Source organism: Poecilia mexicana, unplaced genomic scaffold, assembly GCF_051168715.1.
Source record: "Poecilia mexicana isolate PSO_F unplaced genomic scaffold, ASM5116871v1 scaffold_13, whole genome shotgun sequence".
Taxonomy (NCBI): Eukaryota; Metazoa; Chordata; class Actinopteri; order Cyprinodontiformes; family Poeciliidae; genus Poecilia; species Poecilia mexicana.
This window is the reverse complement of record NW_028263382.1, coordinates 27,166,698-27,188,024: the sequence shown is the minus strand read 5'-3', so window position 1 is coordinate 27,188,024 and position 21,327 is coordinate 27,166,698. Positions and strand designations below refer to the sequence as shown.

Genomic DNA, 21,327 nt, shown 5'->3' with positions numbered 1-21,327 from the left:
TAAGAAAGGGGCCAGTGAATTTAAGTATCCCCATATATGAGCTTATAAGAATTAAATGTCATCACTTTAAATCTCACACCATTTGAAATATGGAGATGTTACTGTTTATTGGGCCTCTGTAGAACTAAGACTCATAAATATGTGTATTTTACTCTATATCCAGTTGAGGTCGCTCTTTCTCTTCTTTCCTTCGCACGCACCCTCCTGCTGTTTCTCCATCTCTGAAAACCTTATCAGCTGAAGCCATCAGGCGCTTCTCGTTGACTACATGTATAAAAGTAAAATCCGGATTATTTAATTATATTAATTTATTAATTTAAAAAAATAGTTATTGATAATAAATGTTTGCGTAGCTTTTTTTCCCCCTTTCATTTTACGTAAAATTTCTACCGCAGCAACGCCTCACGACTTCTTTTCCTCTCCCATCATCCTGTGCGGTGTGAGGGTTTCGTGTGCGCGCTGTCTGTGGTGCTGAAGCTGCGCGTGCCATCCACAAGAGCATCCTTCCTTCCGCGAGACCAGAGGGGAATTCTGTTTTCGACGGTTGGAACGTTTGCTAATTTCGGGATGCTTCCGCCTGCTTCTTTTTGCTCTTTTTCGCCTTTTTAACGCATTTATTCTTTCAAGCGCAAGTGACAATCTTCAGACGCGCCTTTAGCCTCTTTTTCTTTCGTTTTTTATCGACGCTTCCAGCCAGTTCGGTGCCGCCTGCCTGCCCCGCCGATACCGCATCCTTTATGCACAGCACGCTGCTCCAGTACTCCCCGACGAAACACACCGAGCACAATGGCCCGCTCCAGCTGCGTTCACTGAGAGACATGGAAGCCAAACAACACCAGATAAAAAGCCTGAAGAGCTACCCGGAGACTGGCGGTCGTAGCCTGGCAGCGGCCGCCGGAGGAGGAGGCGGCGGCGGCGGTGGAGGTGGTGGAGGTGGAGGAGGAGGAGACGGCGGGTATCGAGCCGGCCCGGCCGAAATGGAGATGGAGCTGAAGATTCAGAAAGCCATCGACTTCAAAGCGGAGGGCCACCGCTGCTACAAAGAGAAGAAATTCCGGGAGGCGATAGGCAAGTACCACCGTGCGCTGCTCCAGCTGAAAGGGGTTCATGTTGTGGACGGGACGACGGGCTCCGAGGTCAACCTGCTGAGTCAAGCCGCGGCCAAGCTGACCGAGGAGCAGCGGAGAGCCGTGGAGAGCACCGAGATCGAGTGCTACGACAGCTTGACAGGTGAGCGATGGTCGGACCGGTGCATACTGCTGATATGGTTGTTCGCTCCGGTTCACTGGGTTCATCATAGTAGGCTGAGTTATTTTTACAGACTTTCTTTCTCTTGTGGAATGACAGTGTGAGCGTAGAGGTGGATGATAGCCTGTTGTGTCCAGGAGCGAACAAAGTGTTCTGATTTAACAGAAGATATCTGACTTACCAACCAGTGCAACGATTTTCCAGGAAAACCACTTTTCATCCAATAATTATCAGAATAAATTTGGTTTATGTGCCAACGAATGATATAATTGTTTGTAACACATGTACAGGTCATTATTTGGTTAGAGAGCTCATTTGTGGTGTGATGGATAATCAGTGTTTTTCAAAGCAACAAGTTGATACTACTTCAGCACAATGTGTGTCTTGTAACACACGTTTCTGTAGGTTAAAGAAAAAACACGCTGGGTTAGAAAATATATGTGGCTTTTTCTTATTGTACAGTTGAAACCATATATTTATATGCATTCTATAAACTTTTTTTTCTCACTGTCTGGTACTGAATCAAGTCAAACTTTCCCTCTTTGGTTAGGATTACTTAAAAAAAATTATTAGCTAAGCTAAATAACAAAATAATGTGAATGAGAACTAAATTGAAAATCAAAAGTTCCTATAGATGTTTTCAGCATTCGGGTCAAACACTTTGTGTATCCTTCCATGTAATGTTCTTCCCTTATGAAACCACAACTCTGGAAAAAATAAAGAGACTGCTGCAAAATTATCAGTTTCTCTGATTTTACTCTTTACATGTTTGAGTAAAATGAACATTGTTCTTTTCGTCTATGAATTAGTGATAACATGTCTCTGAAATTCCAAGCAAAAATTTTGTATTTATTCGCAGAAAATAATAAAAAAAGATGCAGCATTTTCAGACCTCAAATAATGCAAAGAAAACAAGTTCATATTCATTTAGAAACAATAATACCAATGTTTTAAGTCAGGAAGAGTTCAGAAATCAATATTTGGTGGAATAAATATGAGGTTTTCAACAGCAGCCAGTGCAGTGGTTTTCCAGAGCTGAAGTTTGTAAAATGCAGTAGTCCCCTTAATTTTCAGTCTAATTAGACCACATGTTATGTCTCTACAATGTACACTTTTGTCCTTGAGCGTGTTTACACACTGCAATTTGACTTTTTGTGTAGTTTTCAGAGTAATGTCTTCCTTCTCTCAGCTACACTGACACTTTCTAACCACTTTTAACAAACATATTCACAAAATTGTTTTCTTTTTTGTTTTGGGGTTTAAACACACATTCTGCAGCAAAATTTCTGCAACACAGAACCCGTCTCCTTTGTTAACATTATTGTGATGGCTAGAGATTTCTGTGCTGTTTAGTTGTGCACAGTTGTATCAGGAAGGTAAACAGATGAACGCGGCACCTTTAGACAAATTACTCACGAGAAGAAGATGAATTTGTTCGGTGTGCTTCAAAAACAACCACAGGTTTGCTCTAAACTTAATTGTCTCAAATAAACACAGTTAGAACCTTACCAGCCAAGATATCATCAACAGGGGTTTTCTAAAGTGGCATAGTGATTTTACTGAATGTAGCTCTTTAATCTTTTACATTTTTAAACAAAAGTTTAATTAATTTATACAAGACAAATGGGGTTTCGGGAAAAAAAAACAAATAAAAAACATATCAGCTTCTTTTTAATTTGTTGGCCATTTCACATGTTTTTGGCGTCTGTCGTTTCACATTTTCTCCAGACCTTTGTTTGATCATATATGTTTGATTAATGGTGAGTTCATAAATCAACCGTATGTTTTTCCCACTTCTTAGATTTAATACTTGTACATCAGATAAACTGGACATCCAAAAACTATATCTTTTAATGTTATTGATTGTATTTTAGCCTCAATATACTCTGAGTTTCTTGGTGTTTTTATGTGCTGTATAAAAAAATATCACAAGGAAGAAGCATTGAGTAAAAATGTTGCCAAACTGCTGCCAGGCTTTGGCAGCACCGTCTGCCTTTTGATCAGTGGGTCTGATTAGATGTACAAGACCAGAACAAAGTGAGGACAATAGTGATTAGTTGTGTGCCTTTCAGCAGATGTTTTACAGTGTTTTTAGGACTAAACTGAGAGTGGCGGTATTGTGTGGTGTTTCTGTGCCAGGGTCTGTCCAGTCAGTTTGCCATGGATGCATTGAAGGTCGCTTCCCCGATGCTGCATTCAGGGCCTGTCTGGTGCCTGTAGGGAGGCCGCTGTGGTGTGAAAGGCTAGGAGAGGGAAAAAGAGAGGGGAGGGAGGGAAAGAGGAACAAGGAAAAAAATATGAGAGTAAGTCCAGGGAGTGGCAGGGGGGAAATTGTAGACTGAAAGAACTGACATCATTCAGTATGGCCTGGGAGGAAATAATGAGCTGAGAAGAGGAGTAGAGAATAGTGGGAAAATGGAGTGATAAGAGGCAAACGAGTGGACAGCTCGCACCTTACAATGCTGGGTGTTTACCATGGCAACCATCACTATGATTGTTCCCTTTTTATTGTGTTGTTATTGCTCATGCCTTTTGTTCTCTGCTGACTCAAGTCTGGGTGTGCAAATGGACAATACCAGAAGAAGAACATCAGCCGAACGTTTCTGTGCCCTCGCAGAATCTATAGATGAGCGGAAGCTGTAAGGCACTGTGCAAAACCCACGAGTCATCACTTCTTTACATTTCACTTCCAGGAAGCCAGATTATCTTACAAGCTTTTGAAAGTACTCTTAGTGTTTATTACGATCTTTAACTCTATTTTCACTCATCCTTTGTCTTGTATTTAAGTATTTTCAGTGGAATCTATTTTTGCTTGTTTATTTGTTTGTTAAGTAACTTAACTTTAAATAATTAAATCATGAAAAGCTCCTAAATGTCAGGGATAAAACAGTGTTGTGCCTACCAACTCAACACCTCAGTAAACAACAGATTTAAAAATTAAATTGAGTATTTAGACTCTTTAAGAAACCAATATTATCAGTAGCTCTGTGGCAAAGACAAAGTTGATTCTTATTTGGTTATCAGTAAAATGTGTCAAAGATGAATTATAAATTAAACAAATAATAATAAATGGTAAAAATCAAGAAATAAAATGTTGTTTTCTGTATACATAAAAACAAGGTATTTCCCAATGATAATTCAGCTGGAAAACTCACAATGTAGATCAAATAAAAATCCTTTGTCTGCTGTAGACTGTTTGATAATAAGCATCTTGCATGATGTGCTACCATAACAAAGTACAAAAGGACTAGAGAGCGAGGAGAAACCCACATAAAAAAGTCTAGAGTAATATCATAAATAGAATTAATAAAATTTTATCCAGCATGTAGTTTTTATGTTCTTTCCCTGCACAAGTCGGCTTTCCCTCACAGTGAGGGTGCACTAATATCCAGTCAGATATCAGTGTCTACATAGTATTTGTCTGCTAACGTGTGTATGTACTCATAATCATATTCATAAGTGTTCTGATACTACAGGACCTGATATCAATGTGAGAGAACCTACATCTTCTCTGCATTAGATAACTCCTCTCTCCATGCAGTCATATTCAATAAATTAGAATATGGGTTCCGATGTTTGTCAGATTAAAAGTACCTTTTGACATTAACAACCTTTATCGACTATGGCTGCAAATTATGCAGCATTGTTAAGAGGAGGATTGAAGTTCACCACTTTTAGCACAAGCAATTTAATGAAACATCTAAAAACCAACATGAAGCTGAGTTCAAAGTGTTTGCTAGCAGCAGCAGGAGATTGTAACAGTTAACTGCATCCATCTCTGGAGAAGCAGGCCAAGATGTGCAGAGACAACTGCAGTGAACATACACAGTGAATATAATAGAGGTACTTAATACCGGTACATTGCCCTTCATGACCAGCCATTGTCTGTTGTTAATAGAATGACAGCAGAGGTATCAGATCTCAAGCAACAACAAATCATCCACACAACGTTGCCCAAACTACACAACTTTGCGTAGAGGCCCACCCCGACTCAGAGTCAACCACAGGTGTGTTGCTAATAGTTTGTCCGTTTTCTTTTAAATCATGCCATAAGACGAGGTTTCCTGCTCTTGACTAACTAGTAAAACAGAGGACACTACTCAGATGACTTTTTCAATACAAAGGTCTGTATATATAGCAACATGGTAGCATAAAACTGTTTTAGTTGCTGCATTTGTGCTTCATAACATATGTAGTTTAAAAGGTGCACAAAATATGAAGCATAGCCACAGAAACAACATCTAAGTTGCTGCTTTTTGAGATTATTCTACAATTTTTAAAATGACTAAATGTTCAGGCAGTCCTAAATGTGGCCTTATGTCTCCTGTTTCAGAGAAGGTTGAATTTGAGTTGCATAATAAAATAAACACTTTCTTAAATACTCTAAAGCTACTTTAGCATCATAATAAAGGGAAAGAACTATAAATAAATGAAACAGGCGCCCTTTAAAATAGGTTAATTAATTCCATAAATCAGCAGAGAAATGCGGTTTTGGTCTCAGGAGGAAACAGTGCATTTATTTGGAGTTATTTTAGGATGTTGGAAAATACCCTCGGATATTGTTAACCTGAGTAAGGCGTGCTATGCTGGCTGCAATTATGTCAGCAAGGCCTCACAATGTGTTTCAGTGGTTTCTGTTATGTGAGAAAGCTCCACAACTCTGAAGAAATATATTTGGCAGCATCAATAGCACTGTTAGTTTGATTATCATGAAACAACAAATGCAACTTTTATTTAGCTTTCATATGAAAATACTGAACTTTTATTTAAATTGTACACACCAATAAAGGTTAAAGTTGTTATGTGGTACTTTCTTTCCAGAAGTAGTTGTTAAGTTTAAGACGACTTTATCACAAGAGACAGAAGAATGAAAAATATCTTATGTGTTATATAAATGTGTGTTTCTCCTGTCCCAACAAATACTGCATCTGTATTTTTTTTTCTTTTATATGCACAACTTATAAACAATGAAACAAGACAGATGTTAGAGAAGAGGTCAAGACATAACGAGTTGGACTGAACTAAAAGTTTTACAAATTGTCATAAAATTGTCAGAGTCACTAATAGTGACAATCCCTAACAAAATTGTTAGGGATTGTTAGCGCAAACAACAATAACCTTTACAATATATATTTTTATGTTTAAGATCTTTTTAAAAACTTGTTATGGCTCTCACACATTATAATTTAAACACTGGGCTTTGGTTGCAAGGCTGTGCCCGGTTTCCCAGAGTTCTGCTGGGTAGATGCTGCTCTCAGTGGTCAGGAGGGAGGAGGTGCCAACTGATTGGCTCGCTGTCTTTGGCCCTGACGTATGACAGAAGGCCAGCAAGCAAACCACAACCAGTCACATGTGCAAGAGTGAATCCGTGTCAGCAGTTGTGAGTGAGTGCAAGCACTGGTGTTCATGCAAGCATGTTTGTGTTTGTTTGTCTCTGCCTTCCCTGGCCACTGGAGGAGCAGCAGCTGGCTCAGGGGATGCAGAAAACGTGTGTGTGTGTGTGTGTGTGTGTGTGTGTGTGCGTGTGTGTGTGTGTGTGTGTGTGGTCAGAGCTCCCAGCACTGTTTGTTCTGCCATTCTTACCAAACCCGTTGCTGACTCTGCTAATTTGTTGAAACACACTGTATATCTGTTCATGTCTGTGCCTGTTTTTCCAATGTTCTTGTCGTTGTCATGATGAGGACATAATCTTCTTGTTGCCTCTGTGTGTCTGGCATTCAAAGGAAGAGAACAGATGTATCCACTCAGTTGTCTTAAAGGGAAAGTTCAGTTTTCTCTTTGCATATTATGCTCAGGATAATAAAAAATGTGATTTCATTTAAAGTAGTTAAAGTCAGCCTCACCTCGACATTAAAACAGCTGAAGATCATTTACTCATTAAAGGCATTTTACTGAGGTCAATTCAGTATAGAGTTTCCATTTTTTAAATCCCAGTTAGAGGAAAATATTTTATATTCATAGAAAACTTGGATTAAGCATTTTAAATTTGTTGAACTCTATAGTGGAGAAATAGATCAGCCTATTTCCTAACAACATCACAGATGGTGTTTTAATCTTTATGGTAAAAAAAAAAAGTTCTCATTTCTGTTCAACCAGGATCATATTTATTAGCTGGTTGTAATAACTACACAAGCAACCAAGAGTGAGAATTAGTTCATTTTGCACAGTCATCAGAAACAAGTATACAGACTCCAGATATTCACTCATAAAGGAGACAAATCTATGAGTTTAATAAGTAGTTCACAGAGTTTCAGTATCTGCATCATTTATTTGTTAAACATGAAATAAATACACACTGATTCATAATTTTCTACATTTCTAATGGTGCAACTAATTTACCTAAGCAATGACAAGTACAATAATAATCTGTAGAGATCAATTTTTTTGTCCTTACATATTTGACTTATTGTATTTTTTTAAGCTTTAGGAAAAAAAAACATATATTTTTTCTTCACATTACTGTGGGTGCAGTAGTCCCCTGCTTGAAGCCTGCAGCAGTACTTGAATGTGTGCGTACCGGAGACATGTTTGACTAGTCATTGTTTGGCTTCATCTGAGCTGAGGTTTCAAAACAAAGATGGCATAAAAAGTGTCAGATTATTGCCAAATGATATGGGTTATAAAAGTTATAAATGCTTTCATTTATAACTGTTGTTGATAAGAGTTGTGTCTCTTATCAACAACTCTTAATCAGTGTTGTTGATAAGAAAGGTGTTGTTCACTGTTGTTGCCTTTTTGTTTTATTGTTTATTCATTTCTAATCATGTTGTTCTTTTTTCTTGTTTTTGTAATTGTCTTAATGGTGGACTTAATATCATGTCTTACAGTCATGTAGGATTCATGTAGGAAGTTATTTCTGATTGGAATGTCGTGGCAAAAGGTTTTGGCAAAAGTTCATCGTAAAAAAAAACAAAAAAAAACTGCACACTTGATGCAGTTTTCTCTTACAAGGTGATAGGGGCATTCTCATGTAAGGGAAAGTCTATTGTTATCAGTATAAAAGAATACAAATAGATCAGTCAGGATTGTATTGACTTAAAGTGACCCTTACCTAACAGAAGACAAGCAAAGTCAGCAAAATGTTTCTCAGAGCCACTGGATCACTTTGAGAGTCATTTTTCCATATGAGTATTACTTGCTCTACACAACCCATGCACTTTCCTCCATTAAGAGATTTTCCTCATCGCCATGTTGCTTTTTTCCACATTTTTGTGGAAGTAGTCACAAACTCAGAAATTCACCTTACAAGTGAGTGTGTGCACTGCTTTCCTACCAGACGTTCGTTTTGTGAGCTTCTCAGTCATCAGATGTGTAGCCGTGAGATAATCTCCAGCACTATATAATCGTTCTCACTCACTGTGTTGGAACAAAAGCCTGGTGAAGATATCTATCATTCTGTAGAGCAACTTGTTAATAGATCACCATCCATGCATCTTTCAACTTGCATCAAATAGTTTTGCAGATTACAAAAGCTGTGACTGAGTCAAATGTACCTCCGAAAATATACAGCGGATGAAACAGGGAGCACGTTGCTGTGATCCTTCTAAAAAACGCTCATCATGATTTTTTCATTAACTACTGCTCACAGATCTCTGCCTTTGTTCCTCCTGACTGCCTCAATCTGTGCATGAGTCATAAGTCAAAGCTCTGGGAGAGACTCAGCAGGAGGTGACGTATAAAACTGTTTGTTTCATAACACACCAGCCACCTTTTTGTTCCAGTCGTGCAGCTCAATGTCGCTCCGTATCTGTGATCATGATCCAGTAATTTCAAACTTGCATGTTAAGGGTGAGGGAGCTCAAAAATAACCTAAATAAGTTAAGTTTCAAAAAGAAAATGAGCTTTCAAACCCTGCATATGAGCCTGACAACAACAGCTACAGAAAGATACAGCCACTCAAGTTGGCAAATTAATTTTTTAAAGAATATCTCAAAGTTTGTGTAACCAGTTTAGGAAGATCCATGGAAAGAAGCCTAATAATGGTTGTTACACTTATCCATCTCAAAGACCGGGTGAAGGACGCGGGGGGTGCCTTCGAATAATCTCAGCGATGTGTAATACCAAAGACGGAGAGATTTTTACCCATCCACACTGACACGCTTCTCGGAAAATATTCAACGCCTGCTTACGAAAGACAGACTAGAAAGCGCCTCCTTGTCATCTCCTGCCAACTCAATCACCAGGGGATGTGGTGGAGTGCTGGAGATAGAGTCGGAAAGAGACTTTAGAGGGAGCAGATGAAGAGGAGAACTGCAAGATTGAGGGGTTAAGATGGGGAGAGATGTGGGTTGCCTGAGCAGCTGGGAGTAGGAGGACTTCTGCAGCAGGAGGAGAAGGAATGGAGGTGTCATGAGGCTGGGTTAGCTAGTGGGATGGCATGAGGTTTGGGTGGTGTTTTCCTTCCCCCTGTGCGTGTATTTCTGCCATTGGAGGGATGGCCAGAGCAGAGCTGTGAGAATGTTGAGTGCCAGAGCTGCAGATGGCTCTCCCGCTACTGTACTATTCCTCTGAGTTACCTCAGAGCTGGAAGACAGAGAGATTAAGAGAGCTGGGAAGAGAATGGGGGCTGTGACAAACTGGACAGCACTCATAAATTAGAAACAGTCAGCCTGCCTCGATGACCTCTAAGCAATGAAAGATGAGTTTTCCAAGCTGCTTTTTGTCGGTACTTATTACTCTGAAAGATCCAATAAAGATCCAAACTAATTTATATCACACACTCTGACAGGCCCAGATCACTGCTGTCACGGGGCTAAGAAAAGATTTAGTTGTTTGTCAGGAAGAAAAGATAGAGCAGAGTCAGGTGAGTAAAAACAGAAGAAGAAGAGGCTGGAGTCTCATTGGTGTGATATCAATTAGACCAGAGGTCCTCAGATATTGATCTGAATTTTAGATACAAATATAGACTAACTGGAACTAGACTGACGATAAAATGTTATGTGCACAGCTTGTCTAGACTATACGGCAGGAGCTACAGGCTTCCTGTCTCTACGGGGAAGAAAAAACACTGAAAGTGAAGAAGAAACTGCACTGTTTCTCTGAAATGAGAAGAAATGTTGAAGCTTTCAGAGTCAATCAACGTCAACATTCAAACCTGTTTATATCTTGTACACTATGATCAGAGGCAGTGAAAAGTGTTGAACATCACAATGAGTTACTGGCAGACTTAAAACAAGTTAGAAGTCAACTCAATACCACCAAAATCTAACGTTAGATCACTGAAAAGTAATATTAAAACCATACATTTTAACAGGTACGCCTTCATACTGTTACAGTAAGACTCACCATCAAGACACTGGGTTTCAGTCATTATTAAAATGAACTTATCAATGGATGGATGGATGGATTTGAGATTAAAATTTTACATCAGACCAATAAAATAAACGTTTTCAACACACAGCTGGAGGCTTGTGTCGATATTTTACTTTTAATGCTTCTGTTTTCCCAATTACCATTAAACATTAAGAACTGTTGTTTTTTTTTTTTTCACTTTTTTCAGTGAAACTCCTGAAATACATAGAATAAACTACAAACTCTGTAATTGGCATCATTCCAGCCATCCCAATATGACGACTCCTCAAGAATTTAATTTGGAAACTTTTCCTGTGGCTGTGATGGGTTCTGTGTGCCCAACGTTCTTGGATTGCGAATTTCTATTTGACATCGTGTGACAGTTGTGTGAAATAATGTATAAAGTGAAAGTGTCTGTCAAAGCTTTTTATAGTCCCTAGTTGAAAGTCCTGACATCAGCTTAGAGAAGAACTGAGACATTTACCCTTTCCCTGACATCCTCAGAGTGAGAGTGAGGAAAATATCCGTCCTTCATAAGCCATCGGTAATGAGAATTTGCTCCAGCTATTTGCACACATCTAAAACCCCAGCTGAACCAACGGGCTGCTTATATTTTTCCAGCAGGGTTCCCTGATGATAACAAGCCGTGGTTGTTGGGTTGTTTGCTCGCTCTGCTCTGGCCTGACCTTGAATGCTTTAAAGCCTGCTCTGTTGGGGCTTGACATTAAAAACTTGCCCTTGTTACATGCTGTTTGAGATGGCAGAGACGTGTAAACGATGTGTTTGGCCTGGTTTTCAGATCCGCCGTGTTTCTCTGTGGAAAGGGATTGCCCAGTTTGACTTTGACCATTGTGGTCAAAAAGAAAGACATAATGAATCCCGTTTGCAGTTTGTCACAAGCCAGACACAGCAAACTTGAGGTGAGGTGGTCTGGTCAGGTGAAACCAAAATTAAACTTTTTCAAAACCCTGTATATGACAAACAAAAAAAAAGTAAACAGACATCACTCTCAACACACAATCATGCAGTGAAACATGTTAGTGGCCCCTGTTTCCTGCCCCTGTTTGGCAGGGGCAGGAAAGCTGGTACGTTTTGAGAAGATTGATGGAGATAAACACAGGTCAACCCTCTTCACATCTCATTAGTAAAAGATTTTGAGATTTTTGTCATTTTATGTCCATTACACAAATATGCACTACTTTGTGTTTCTCTACTAGATAAAATCCAGATGGAATTTGTTTCTTTTTGTGATTATAGTGCTAAAATCTATAATGATAATAAATTAGATGAGTTGTAGTAATCAGTGCTACTGTTGATTCTGCTTTATAAAGCCTAAAGCAGTTATTTGTGTTCCTCCTTCATGTTGAAATGTTGAAAAGCATTAATAAGGTGCCATGGATGTGAGAATGTTTTTTTTATGTTTGACTTCATGGTAATCTTCTTCCTGTTATGATAAATTATTATTATCAGACTGTTTTTTTAATCAACATATTAATTTTTTTAGACCGTCACCTTATAAATTAACAAGAAATATATGGATCCTATCAGGGGAGAAGCAGCAACTTATTACAAACTGTGTCTGTAGCACAGTGAACCCATTTAGGTGTAATATTCCAACTCATACGCCACAAAAGAAAATAAGTATTTTAAAATCCTGATTGTTACATCAGGATGAAAAGTCCACAGTTCAACTTAAAAACAGCACAGTTACCAGGATGTGAGTGGGCACCGTTTTTCTGCCTGACAGTTTCACATCTAAAATTATCCTGCATCTGTTAAACGTGGAGATGGTGGGATAAATGTAACATCCAGCTGTTACCATCATGCTGTTTTTTTCTTACTCATGCTCCTAAAGAAAAATAACAAATGAATTTTTTAGTTAATTTTTATTTTATTATATATGTATAACGTGTTATTGTCTCACATTATACATGATGATGTTTGGTTCTGCACAGGTCAACCATGCATTTAGCCAGTTCTTCATACATCTTAGTGATGAGAGGTTTTTCCCATCAATAACTTAAACTGGTTGCTTAACCATGGATTAAACATTTTTACTTTTTAAGTAAAAACTACATCATGAAAATACAGTAAGGTGGCTGGGTTTCAAAAGTACAGCTCTTTACTGTGACCTGAAATGGGTATGGAAAGTAAATGGGATGTGATTGGACCGCGAAGTTCAGTACTGTAATAAAATTACAGTAAAACTAATAAATTTACAGTCTTACTGTAATAGGACTACATTGATAAATTCTATTACTTTTACTGTAATAAAAGTTACACTTTTATTACTGTAATTCTACTACAGCAAGACTGTAATAGAACTACAGTAAGAAAATTACAGTAAAACTGTAAGAAAACTACAGTAAAACATAAAAATTTTACAGTAAGACTGTAATAAAATTACAGTAAGAAAATTACAGTAAAACATAATAAATTACAGTAAAACTGCAATAAATGACAGGAAAGTTACTGTAATTTTTTTACTGTAAAAATTACAGTAATTGGCTGCCAACCCTGGTGCCAGTAAGTTACTGTAAATTCTACAGTTACTTTTTTTTTATCACTGTCAATTTTAAATTTTAATTATAGTCGTACAGAAACTGAAGGATGAACTGTTCTGTTGCTATCTCAGCCTGATTGCTCTTTTTGTTGTTTTTAAAAAAAATATATGACAATTAGAAACATCAAAACATGTTGATTTCATTTAGAAACTTGTCAGTGTGCGATTTCTATGAAGCTACAATAAACTGTATTCACAGATATTTATACAGGAAGCATTTTCTTTGTTTAAATGAGCTTTTCTCCATTCTTAGAAACAGCTCTGAGGCATGTAGGCAGGGAGCCAACACAGTTGTTTGCCAACATAAAACAATGGTTTCTGCAGGATAAGGACATTATCTGATCTGTACTAGACTGAAAGTGGATTGTATTTCAGAAGTTCCTGCCACATAGGAATTGTTAAATTCTTCTTTTACTCTTTCTTCCCTTAAAGATAGAGAAGCACTTCCTAAAACTGAATTCAAAGACAGTCTCTTTTGTATATTCAAAAAGAGAGAACATCTTCTGAACATCTTCCCTACTCCTTTGCCACCATTTCCACTATTTTCCACCATTTTCTCGTGTCTTAGACTACTCTAGAGTAAACTGTGAGTAAAGTCAATTACTTCCAACCCACTGGATCACCTTTGTCAGCTTGTACCTGGACTTATTGTCAGTGGAGGCACGCTTGAATTAAAATATTTCTTTGGATTCTGGCTGCAAGCTGAGCAATGGCACCGCTGTAGAGGCTTTCACCCCTTCTGCTCAGTGTGGACGAGCATGAGCAAGCATTTCCCCTCCTGGCCACCTATGTTATCTGTAAATAGATGCTGAATGTTCATACATGACTAAACAGTTCATTTTAATGAGTGCTTAATCCGATTATAAAACCGCTATAATTGCTCACAGCCAGCACTGTTGTGCTTCTGAAGGTTAAAGTTGTTTTCCAACAGACAGTGGAACTGATTGGCATAAACATGAGAGACTAAAACTTAAGCTAAACATGCAATGCTTCAAACAAACATGTAGGAACAAAAGTCTGGCTAACGCTGCAGAGCTACTTCATGCTGCACCAGGTGTGCAAGAGATTTAATAAAGCCAAAAAGAGTTGAACATTTTAACAATATTAGTCAATCACTGACTTTTGTTGCAAATTCTCTTTCTGGATCCTTTGGGTTTGAAAACAGCAACAGGCAGAAACGTCTGATCTGCTGACAGCGAAACAAAAGTCTGCAGTTTCTACAGATGACATCACCAGTCAGATAATGGCTGCAATAAAATTATATCAGTGTCAGGGAGTTCAAATATGGTCGATATCTCTTATGCTATATGTAACTCCATTTATCTGCCATTAGGAAGTCTGTTTTTACTCATGCAACAAGAATTATGATGATCTTTCTTGATTCATTTTGATCACTTTGATAAAGGCCTATAGCAGCCAAAATAATCCTAATGGAGCTGCATGAACTGCCTTTCATTTTATCTCCAGGCCATAAAAAAAAAAAAAAAAAAAAAAACGAACACAGAATCCAAAGCACAGACAGGAACATATAACCAAAACCTAAAATAGGAAGCACTGAATATTAAAATATTTTATCTCGATGACGTCGTCTAGACCAATAGCTTCCTCTTGTGTATAAATATTTAAGTAGATGAGCATTAATCCTGAGCAACTATTTTAGGAGAGTGGAACAATGCAACAGGATGGTTAGCTGAAAACATGAGACCAACCTGCACCTGGACATTTCTAATCCATACCGAGAGCTCCAGAACCAGAACAAGAACAAAATCATGTCTGCTAGTTCAGGATCTGCGCTCTCACTGGAACACTGTCGCACATTTAACAAGTTTTACAAAAATGTTGAAAGCAGCTAAGTTTAGTAGCTTTGCTCATTTAAATGCCTCCCTGTTTGCCATACATGTCCTACAGAATAATCTGACTGCTCTATTTCTCTACTCTCCTAGGACTGGTGATGCACTGTGGGTAAACTCTGCAAACATATTTGATGTAGCAGCAGTTCTTTATTCTTAATGGGTTTTATCAGCAAGCCAACAGTTTCCTGAGCGGCCACGACAGATACAGCGTCAGCATCCACAGCAATTCCCTCTGGGATCAATAAAGTATTTTGAATTGAATCGAATCGAATGGATTCAATTCGAATCGAACTGAATTGAATCTGGCTCAACAGAGGGTGAGAAAAAAAAAAAGGAAAAGAAGGCTGCTAAAATGATGGATGACTGCTGCTGGTAAAAGCTTTGTCAGAGCTGAGGAGAGTTGTGAACTGTGACCCCTATCCGTCTCAATAACAGCTAAAGACATTTGCAAAAACCGCTTTGGGTGGAGCTATTCTTAGAGAAAGACGAACCGTGACGTCAGCTGCACATGTGCGAGGCAGTTTCACAATGATGCACGCTTCGTTTGACTCTGTAACTAAATCTGTTGCAGCAGAGTGGCATTTGTAAAGGATAGAGGCCACGATGCAGGATAAAGGTTGGAGGTGAACTTTGCTCTGAAGTAAACAGACAGGGGATGTAAGTGCCAGAGAGAGTGATGGTGCTCTCCTCCTCCTATTATCTTCCAGCAGAACTAATTACAAGGTGATGGACAGCAGACTAATCACCGGGGCCACCAGTGGCTTCAAATTAGGCTGAACGTGATGTCAGGCCTGCTGTTATGATGGAGGCGAGGCGAGGCCGAGGGAAGGACGCGGGTCCACAGGGAGTACATGACGAGACGCAGGGAATGGAAATTAGTCAGGACTGAAACATCTCGAGCTGGGGAACAGAAACAGGAGAGATGAAAAGTCTGCTGCTTCTGGATTTTGTTGCCTCTGCCCTCCATCCTTTGTCTCACTTGTTTTCAGTTTGGGTTTTTTTTTGTTCTTTTATTTCAAACAGACTTTGAGACTGATTCATGCTTCAGGCAGCCTGTGGGGCTCCTGAACTCCTTCAACTCTACTTGCTTCCTGTTTATCTTTTTATCCAAAAAGAAACTAATGCATGGCGTCTTGAAGACACCATCTTTTCACAGATACTTTCACTTTTAGGCATTTCTCTTTTGAATTTCTTATTTGTCCTGAAACATTTTTTACCCCAAATTTCAAATGTTTTGCTCCTACATATTTCCCCTCGTTGAATCCGTCACCCTCAGCCTGACGAGAAGAGTTTAAAGGACACACAGACGTCAACATCGCTCTCTCTCAATTCTTTTTCTTTGGAAATTGAATCAACAATTACTTGCCCTCCCGTATGTTGGATTCACCCCAATGGGTGAATCTTTAGCCTTTTGCTGTATTTCATTCCTCCCCATGTGTAGAATCCATAATAAGTTTAGTCCATTAACCATAATTAACTCTTAGAATGTGGCAATTCTGAGACGACGTGTTGTGAATTTGCACTGAATTGAAACCTTTTTGTCTTTGTGAAAACAAATTGTTATCTTCACCTGCTGCCGCACGTCTCATACAACAGCAGACACAGTCATGTCTTTTGCACTGACAGAGACATTGTGGCTCCTGTGAAATCGCTCTGCTATGTTTATTGGGCCTGTGTCCCTGCCAGGCCTGGTCCGATGATCCCATCATTATCATATCGTTAATGCATCCCGCCACACTCTACATTTCCTCTGGCATTCTATCCATCTGCCTAATGGGCCAACGGGGTGCGGCCAGCCAGTCATCACTCGTGCAATCTGTGGCTTGTGTTTGTTTGTGCTGCCTCCGATCTCTTCAGCCATCCTGAAGTCATCTGCTTTTGTTCAGATTTTGTAGTTGAGTGCATAGTTTAGCCGAACCACGCTGGCACAGGTGGATGTTTTCACGGTTTCATTGTGCGTTTGTATCACTTGTCACTGCTTGCGTGCGCTGTGGGTGTGTGTTGGTTGTTTATCAGTGTGTCAGTGTGAGTGAAACCTCTAAGTCAGCCATTAAACCATTATGGGCTGTAACTGAATCCTCTGAAAGCTCAGCTCCCCGTCGCTGCCGGAGGAAGATGATGGATGGGAGTGCAGCGAGGAGCGGCCTTGTGATTGCTGGGTGGTGGTAAAAACAAACAGAGGAGTAGAGTGTGTGAGGAGGTGTCCAGGACAGGTAGAGGGCGTGTGAGGTGAGTCCCGCTGTAGTAAATGTGAGCAGGCTTTATGTTCGCTAAAGAGGGAAAACAGCTTTGACCTTCCTGCTCTGCTCCTGGCTGAGTCATCAGCCTCCCTGGAAATAAGAAGTGTCAGGTTTTCTTTATGTTCCGGTTATTATTAAAGCTGTGTGTGCATGTGTGTGTGTGGATTTATCTATGCGGCTATTTGGTTTGAAAATAACAACTGCCTCATTTGTACTACAGTGCTGTGAAAAAGTCTTAAATCATTGTTATTTCTTTTTTATTATTATTTGACCAGCGTTCTTGGATTTTTTAAAAAGATTTTCTTATCTTTTCGGTCCTTCATAGTTAGACTTTCGTCGCGTTTTCACCCATTTTGTCCGGTTCCAGCTAAAGTCAGTGGCTAAATCAATATGGAGAAAGTCTATTGAACTACTGATGATAACCACTTTCATGGACATGCTGTGCGGATGCTTTTCTTCAGCCTTTGACGGAAAACCTGGTTCACCTTTAAGGAGGGCAATGGCCCAAACATACAGTCAGAGCTGCAGTGAAATTTCTCACATCAGTGAAGAACGTCTTCGTCAAAGTCCACGCCTAAACCCAGGTTTTATAAAGAAAAGTGGGAATTTTTTCAGTCTCTCTGGTTCCCCCTAAATCTAAGACCTCCTTGCTACAAGACAACAGTGGTAGCAGCTGCAGCCTAAATCCAAACCTAACTTTTCAGAATTTATCTAGTGAAAAACGCTCACACCGACGTTTCGTTTTCACTTTAATTATGCTTTACGGCTCTGTCACATAAAATCTCACTGGGGTTTGCAGTTTTAAACAACATAAAATGTGGAAAAAGTTAAGACACTACAAAAGTTTCCTTTGTTCCATAAAAAAAAATCCACAAGCTGTTTCAAAATGAGGGTGGTGGTTTGCTCTACTCTCCTCCCCTTCACCTTGTTGCCTCCACAGGTGTCACCTCCTCTTCCCCTGCTTTAACCCCAGCCTCCCACACACACCTCCACCTCCCCGCCTCCCACACACACCGCCTCTCTCTCAGTCCTGACTCACCCTGCCTCTGAGCTTCCTGACTCATGATTTTAACAGACATGTCAAGGACACAGTCAGAGGAAACGGGGAAGATGGGTGGGACTGCTGTAGGGGGACACTACAGTGAAAATGGAGGAAGTACAAGTGGGATTTTTTTTTTCTACAACGTCTCATCAGATTAATTGGCAGAGACAGAGGGAGCGATGGAGGGAAGCTGCTGGAAGTAAAAGCTTGTGTGGTTGTGACCAGCGGAGGATATCTGAGCCATCAGCAGCGTTTAAGAGCTCTGATGGACTAAAAGCCAGTGTTTGACTTTTCTCGTGTCTCTTTCTTAATAAAGTTACTCTGGCCTGAGCTGATCTGAGAACTGCTGAGAATTGCTAGTTTGATTTGTAGGATTGATGACTACAGTAAAACACAGATGTTATGTCATAATTCACTGAGCCCGTCCTCTTCTTCTTCTTCTCTTTTTTTATTTTCTGGTGCCAGACTCTGACACTGTGACATTAGACAAAAAGCCTCCTCGCTGTCTGCTTCGTCTTGTAGCTCCAGATTCACTCCTCTCCTCTATTCTGCACGACAAGTTCAGCAAAAGCAATAAATAAAAGAGACACCAGCTCCTGCCTGGGGGCTCAAATTGCTTGCATGATTCCTTTATCTCTTCCATGCTCTCTAAGACATCGGAGCTCACTATTTATAGTCACTGCCACCCAGAGGATGAACCGAAGAGGAGAAGTTTACCTATGAAACTGCAGTACAGGAACTTGTTGTTTAATTGCTCCAAAATAATTGTTTGATTCAGGATTTTTTTTCCTGTCCTGTGCTCTTCCTGCAGCCTGCCTGTTACAGTCTGACCTGGTAAACTACGAGAGAGTGAAGGAGTACTGTCTGAAGGTGCTGAGCCACCAGAGGGACCACTTTAAAGCCATGTACCGGGCCGGCATTGCCTTCTATCACCTGGGGGATTATGAATGTGCGTTACGCTACCTGCGTGATGCTAAGAACCGTGAACCTACAGGTGAGTCTGAATTGAGCTAAAATTGTATTTAATCAAGAATAAATGCAGAGTAAAATACAAATACAAATTATTATTTTGAATAATCAAAATATTTGGCCAAGGTTCTCAGATTCGATGTTTAGGATTGTGATAGTTTTTATCATTCCTACCGCTGTTAAGACACTCCTTCAAAATATGTTCATCAGCAAGTTGGTTTGACGTGAAATAAGGAGAGATCTGATGTAATGTGTATTTTTTTTATTACTGGCATCTTGACAGACGGATAGAGTTAACTGCACTGGGGAAAAACAGTCTGGATTTACAAATTAAAGCTGTAGTTCTTGCTCTCATGCATCATGTTTTCTGTCTGTTTCAGACACCAACGTGCTTAGATACATCCAGCTGACAGAGATGAAGATGAGCAAGAGTGGACAGCGAGAACGGGAAAGCGGCAAGGAGACCCAGGGCTAATCCTTTCCAACTTCCTGGCCCTCCTGTTCCCTTTGACCCTTTTTGGCAATCCTACTGACCCTTCCTCTCTCCTCCTCCTCCTTCTCCTCCTCCTCCTCCGACTCCTGACAGCAGCACAGACAGAACAGACCCAACCACCCAGCTGGTGACACACAAACGGGGCACATATCAACAACTGTCTGCTACTTTCTCCTCTTCTCTCCTCTCGGTTTCTCCCTCAGGGGCTTTGGTTTCTCTCCCCAGACACAATCAGCAGCCTAACATGAAGAAAATCAACAAAAACAAGCAAAAGACAAAACTGTAATATACTCATAGAAACCGTCCTTGTGCTGGAGTGAAAAAGGAGCTTCATAGACCTGCATATGAACCATGAGCATTTGGTTGGTTTAGTACACGTTTAAGGAGCAGAACATGCTTTTACTTCCTGCTTTCTTGCTCTTCTCTCTTTTTTCTCTCTGCCTTGTTTCTCCACAACCCCAAAATGCTCAAGGAGAGTTTTGGGGCTCGGGAAGCTGGACCGCACTTGCAGGAGGGCAGGGGTCTGTGTGCATGTGGGCAGGGAGACGGCGTGAAGCATGATGGTTGGTTGGTTGGGTGTGTGAGACATATCAAGGCCGCAGCCCAGTTTTGATTGTACGCCATGACCGAACAGGGCTCACCTCAGACCAGCAGGAGACAAGAAGCTGCCTCTGTTCCTGATCTGCCATTTCTCTGCCCAACCTTTCTGCCATGCATCTCACTTTCTAGACTGTTCTTTCAATTCAAGGGCTAATTCAAGTGTTTGTAACTCTTTAGTTAGGGTTTTTAGTTTGCCGTCAGTCGTGTGTGAAATGTTTGTTTGCAGCACGGAGGCAAAATTCTCAAGCGGTTCCGGCTGTTGTCCGGTATACTGCTGTGGCCAGAAGAAGTAACAGCTCAGCATGTCTTGAATCTGTTGTCCGAAGCCTCTCCCGGATCGCGTGACGCGGCTTTCGTGTCGGAGAGATCGTGCGGGCACTTCCTCTGCCTCCCAGTTCTCCATTGATGATGTCACAACGGAAAACAGCCAATAAGCTCGGGAGATCCATCAAACCTGCGTTGGCTCGTTGGACTCACTTTTCCAAACGGCCCGACCTTTTCCCGCTAACGCCGAGCCTTCCCAGTGGTTGTTGAGACGCTGGGGAGACTCTGGGCAGCTTTAGTGCAGGGAAAACAAGCTCACACACGCGCATCGGTCCAAACCACAGCGCCAAGCCTCTCTGCTGTCAAAGCAGAGAGCCATTTGAGATTCCTCCTGCTTTCAGTTTGCTTTGTGCTGATAGACAAACGCGGCTGTGAGGGCATGCAACATTAGCATCAGAAACTACTGACGGTATAAGTTAGTGCGCATCCATTACTGGCTGTCAAAACTCTGCCGCTTGCTTCTGTTGTGGCTCATGAAGCTTAATCATTGATAAGGCAAACCTGTTGTTTTTTTTTTTTTCTCTGATAGCTTTTCCGCAGGTTTAAATCGCCCTGCGCGGTTCTGGCGAAGGGTTCGATTGATCATATGTGAAAGCATGACCTGAATGCCTCTCCTCTCTGAGTCGGTGGAACCCAGTTTTCCTCATTCCTTTTGTGCAAGCCCACGTTCCGCATGCAAAGCGTGGCTCCTGAGGGTTATTTCA

General features: G+C 40.3%; 1 protein-coding gene across 1 annotated transcript; it reads left to right on the top strand.

Annotated features, from left to right (window-relative positions):
• The first annotated feature begins 977 nt into the window (after nt 1-977).
• On the top strand, nt 978-19,681 carry ttc9b (tetratricopeptide repeat domain 9B). The gene is made up of 3 exons (XM_015002634.2): nt 978-1,230; nt 19,049-19,231; nt 19,587-19,681. The coding sequence occupies exons 1-3, from the start codon at nt 978-980 to the stop codon at nt 19,679-19,681; spliced, it is 531 nt and encodes a 176-aa protein (XP_014858120.2).
• The last annotated feature ends 1,646 nt before the right edge of the window (nt 19,682-21,327 follow it).

Excerpts from the sequence above, each read along its gene's own strand:
- ttc9b (XM_015002634.2), top strand. The coding sequence starts at position 978 with ATGGAGATGGAGCTGAAGATTCAGAAAGCCATCGACTTCAAAGCGGAG. Across the intron at positions 1,231-19,048 it reads GTGCTACGACAGCTTGACAG|CCTGCCTGTTACAGTCTGAC; the intron begins GTGAGCGATGGT and ends CTCTTCCTGCAG. Across the intron at positions 19,232-19,586 it reads TAAGAACCGTGAACCTACAG|ACACCAACGTGCTTAGATAC; the intron begins GTGAGTCTGAAT and ends TGTCTGTTTCAG.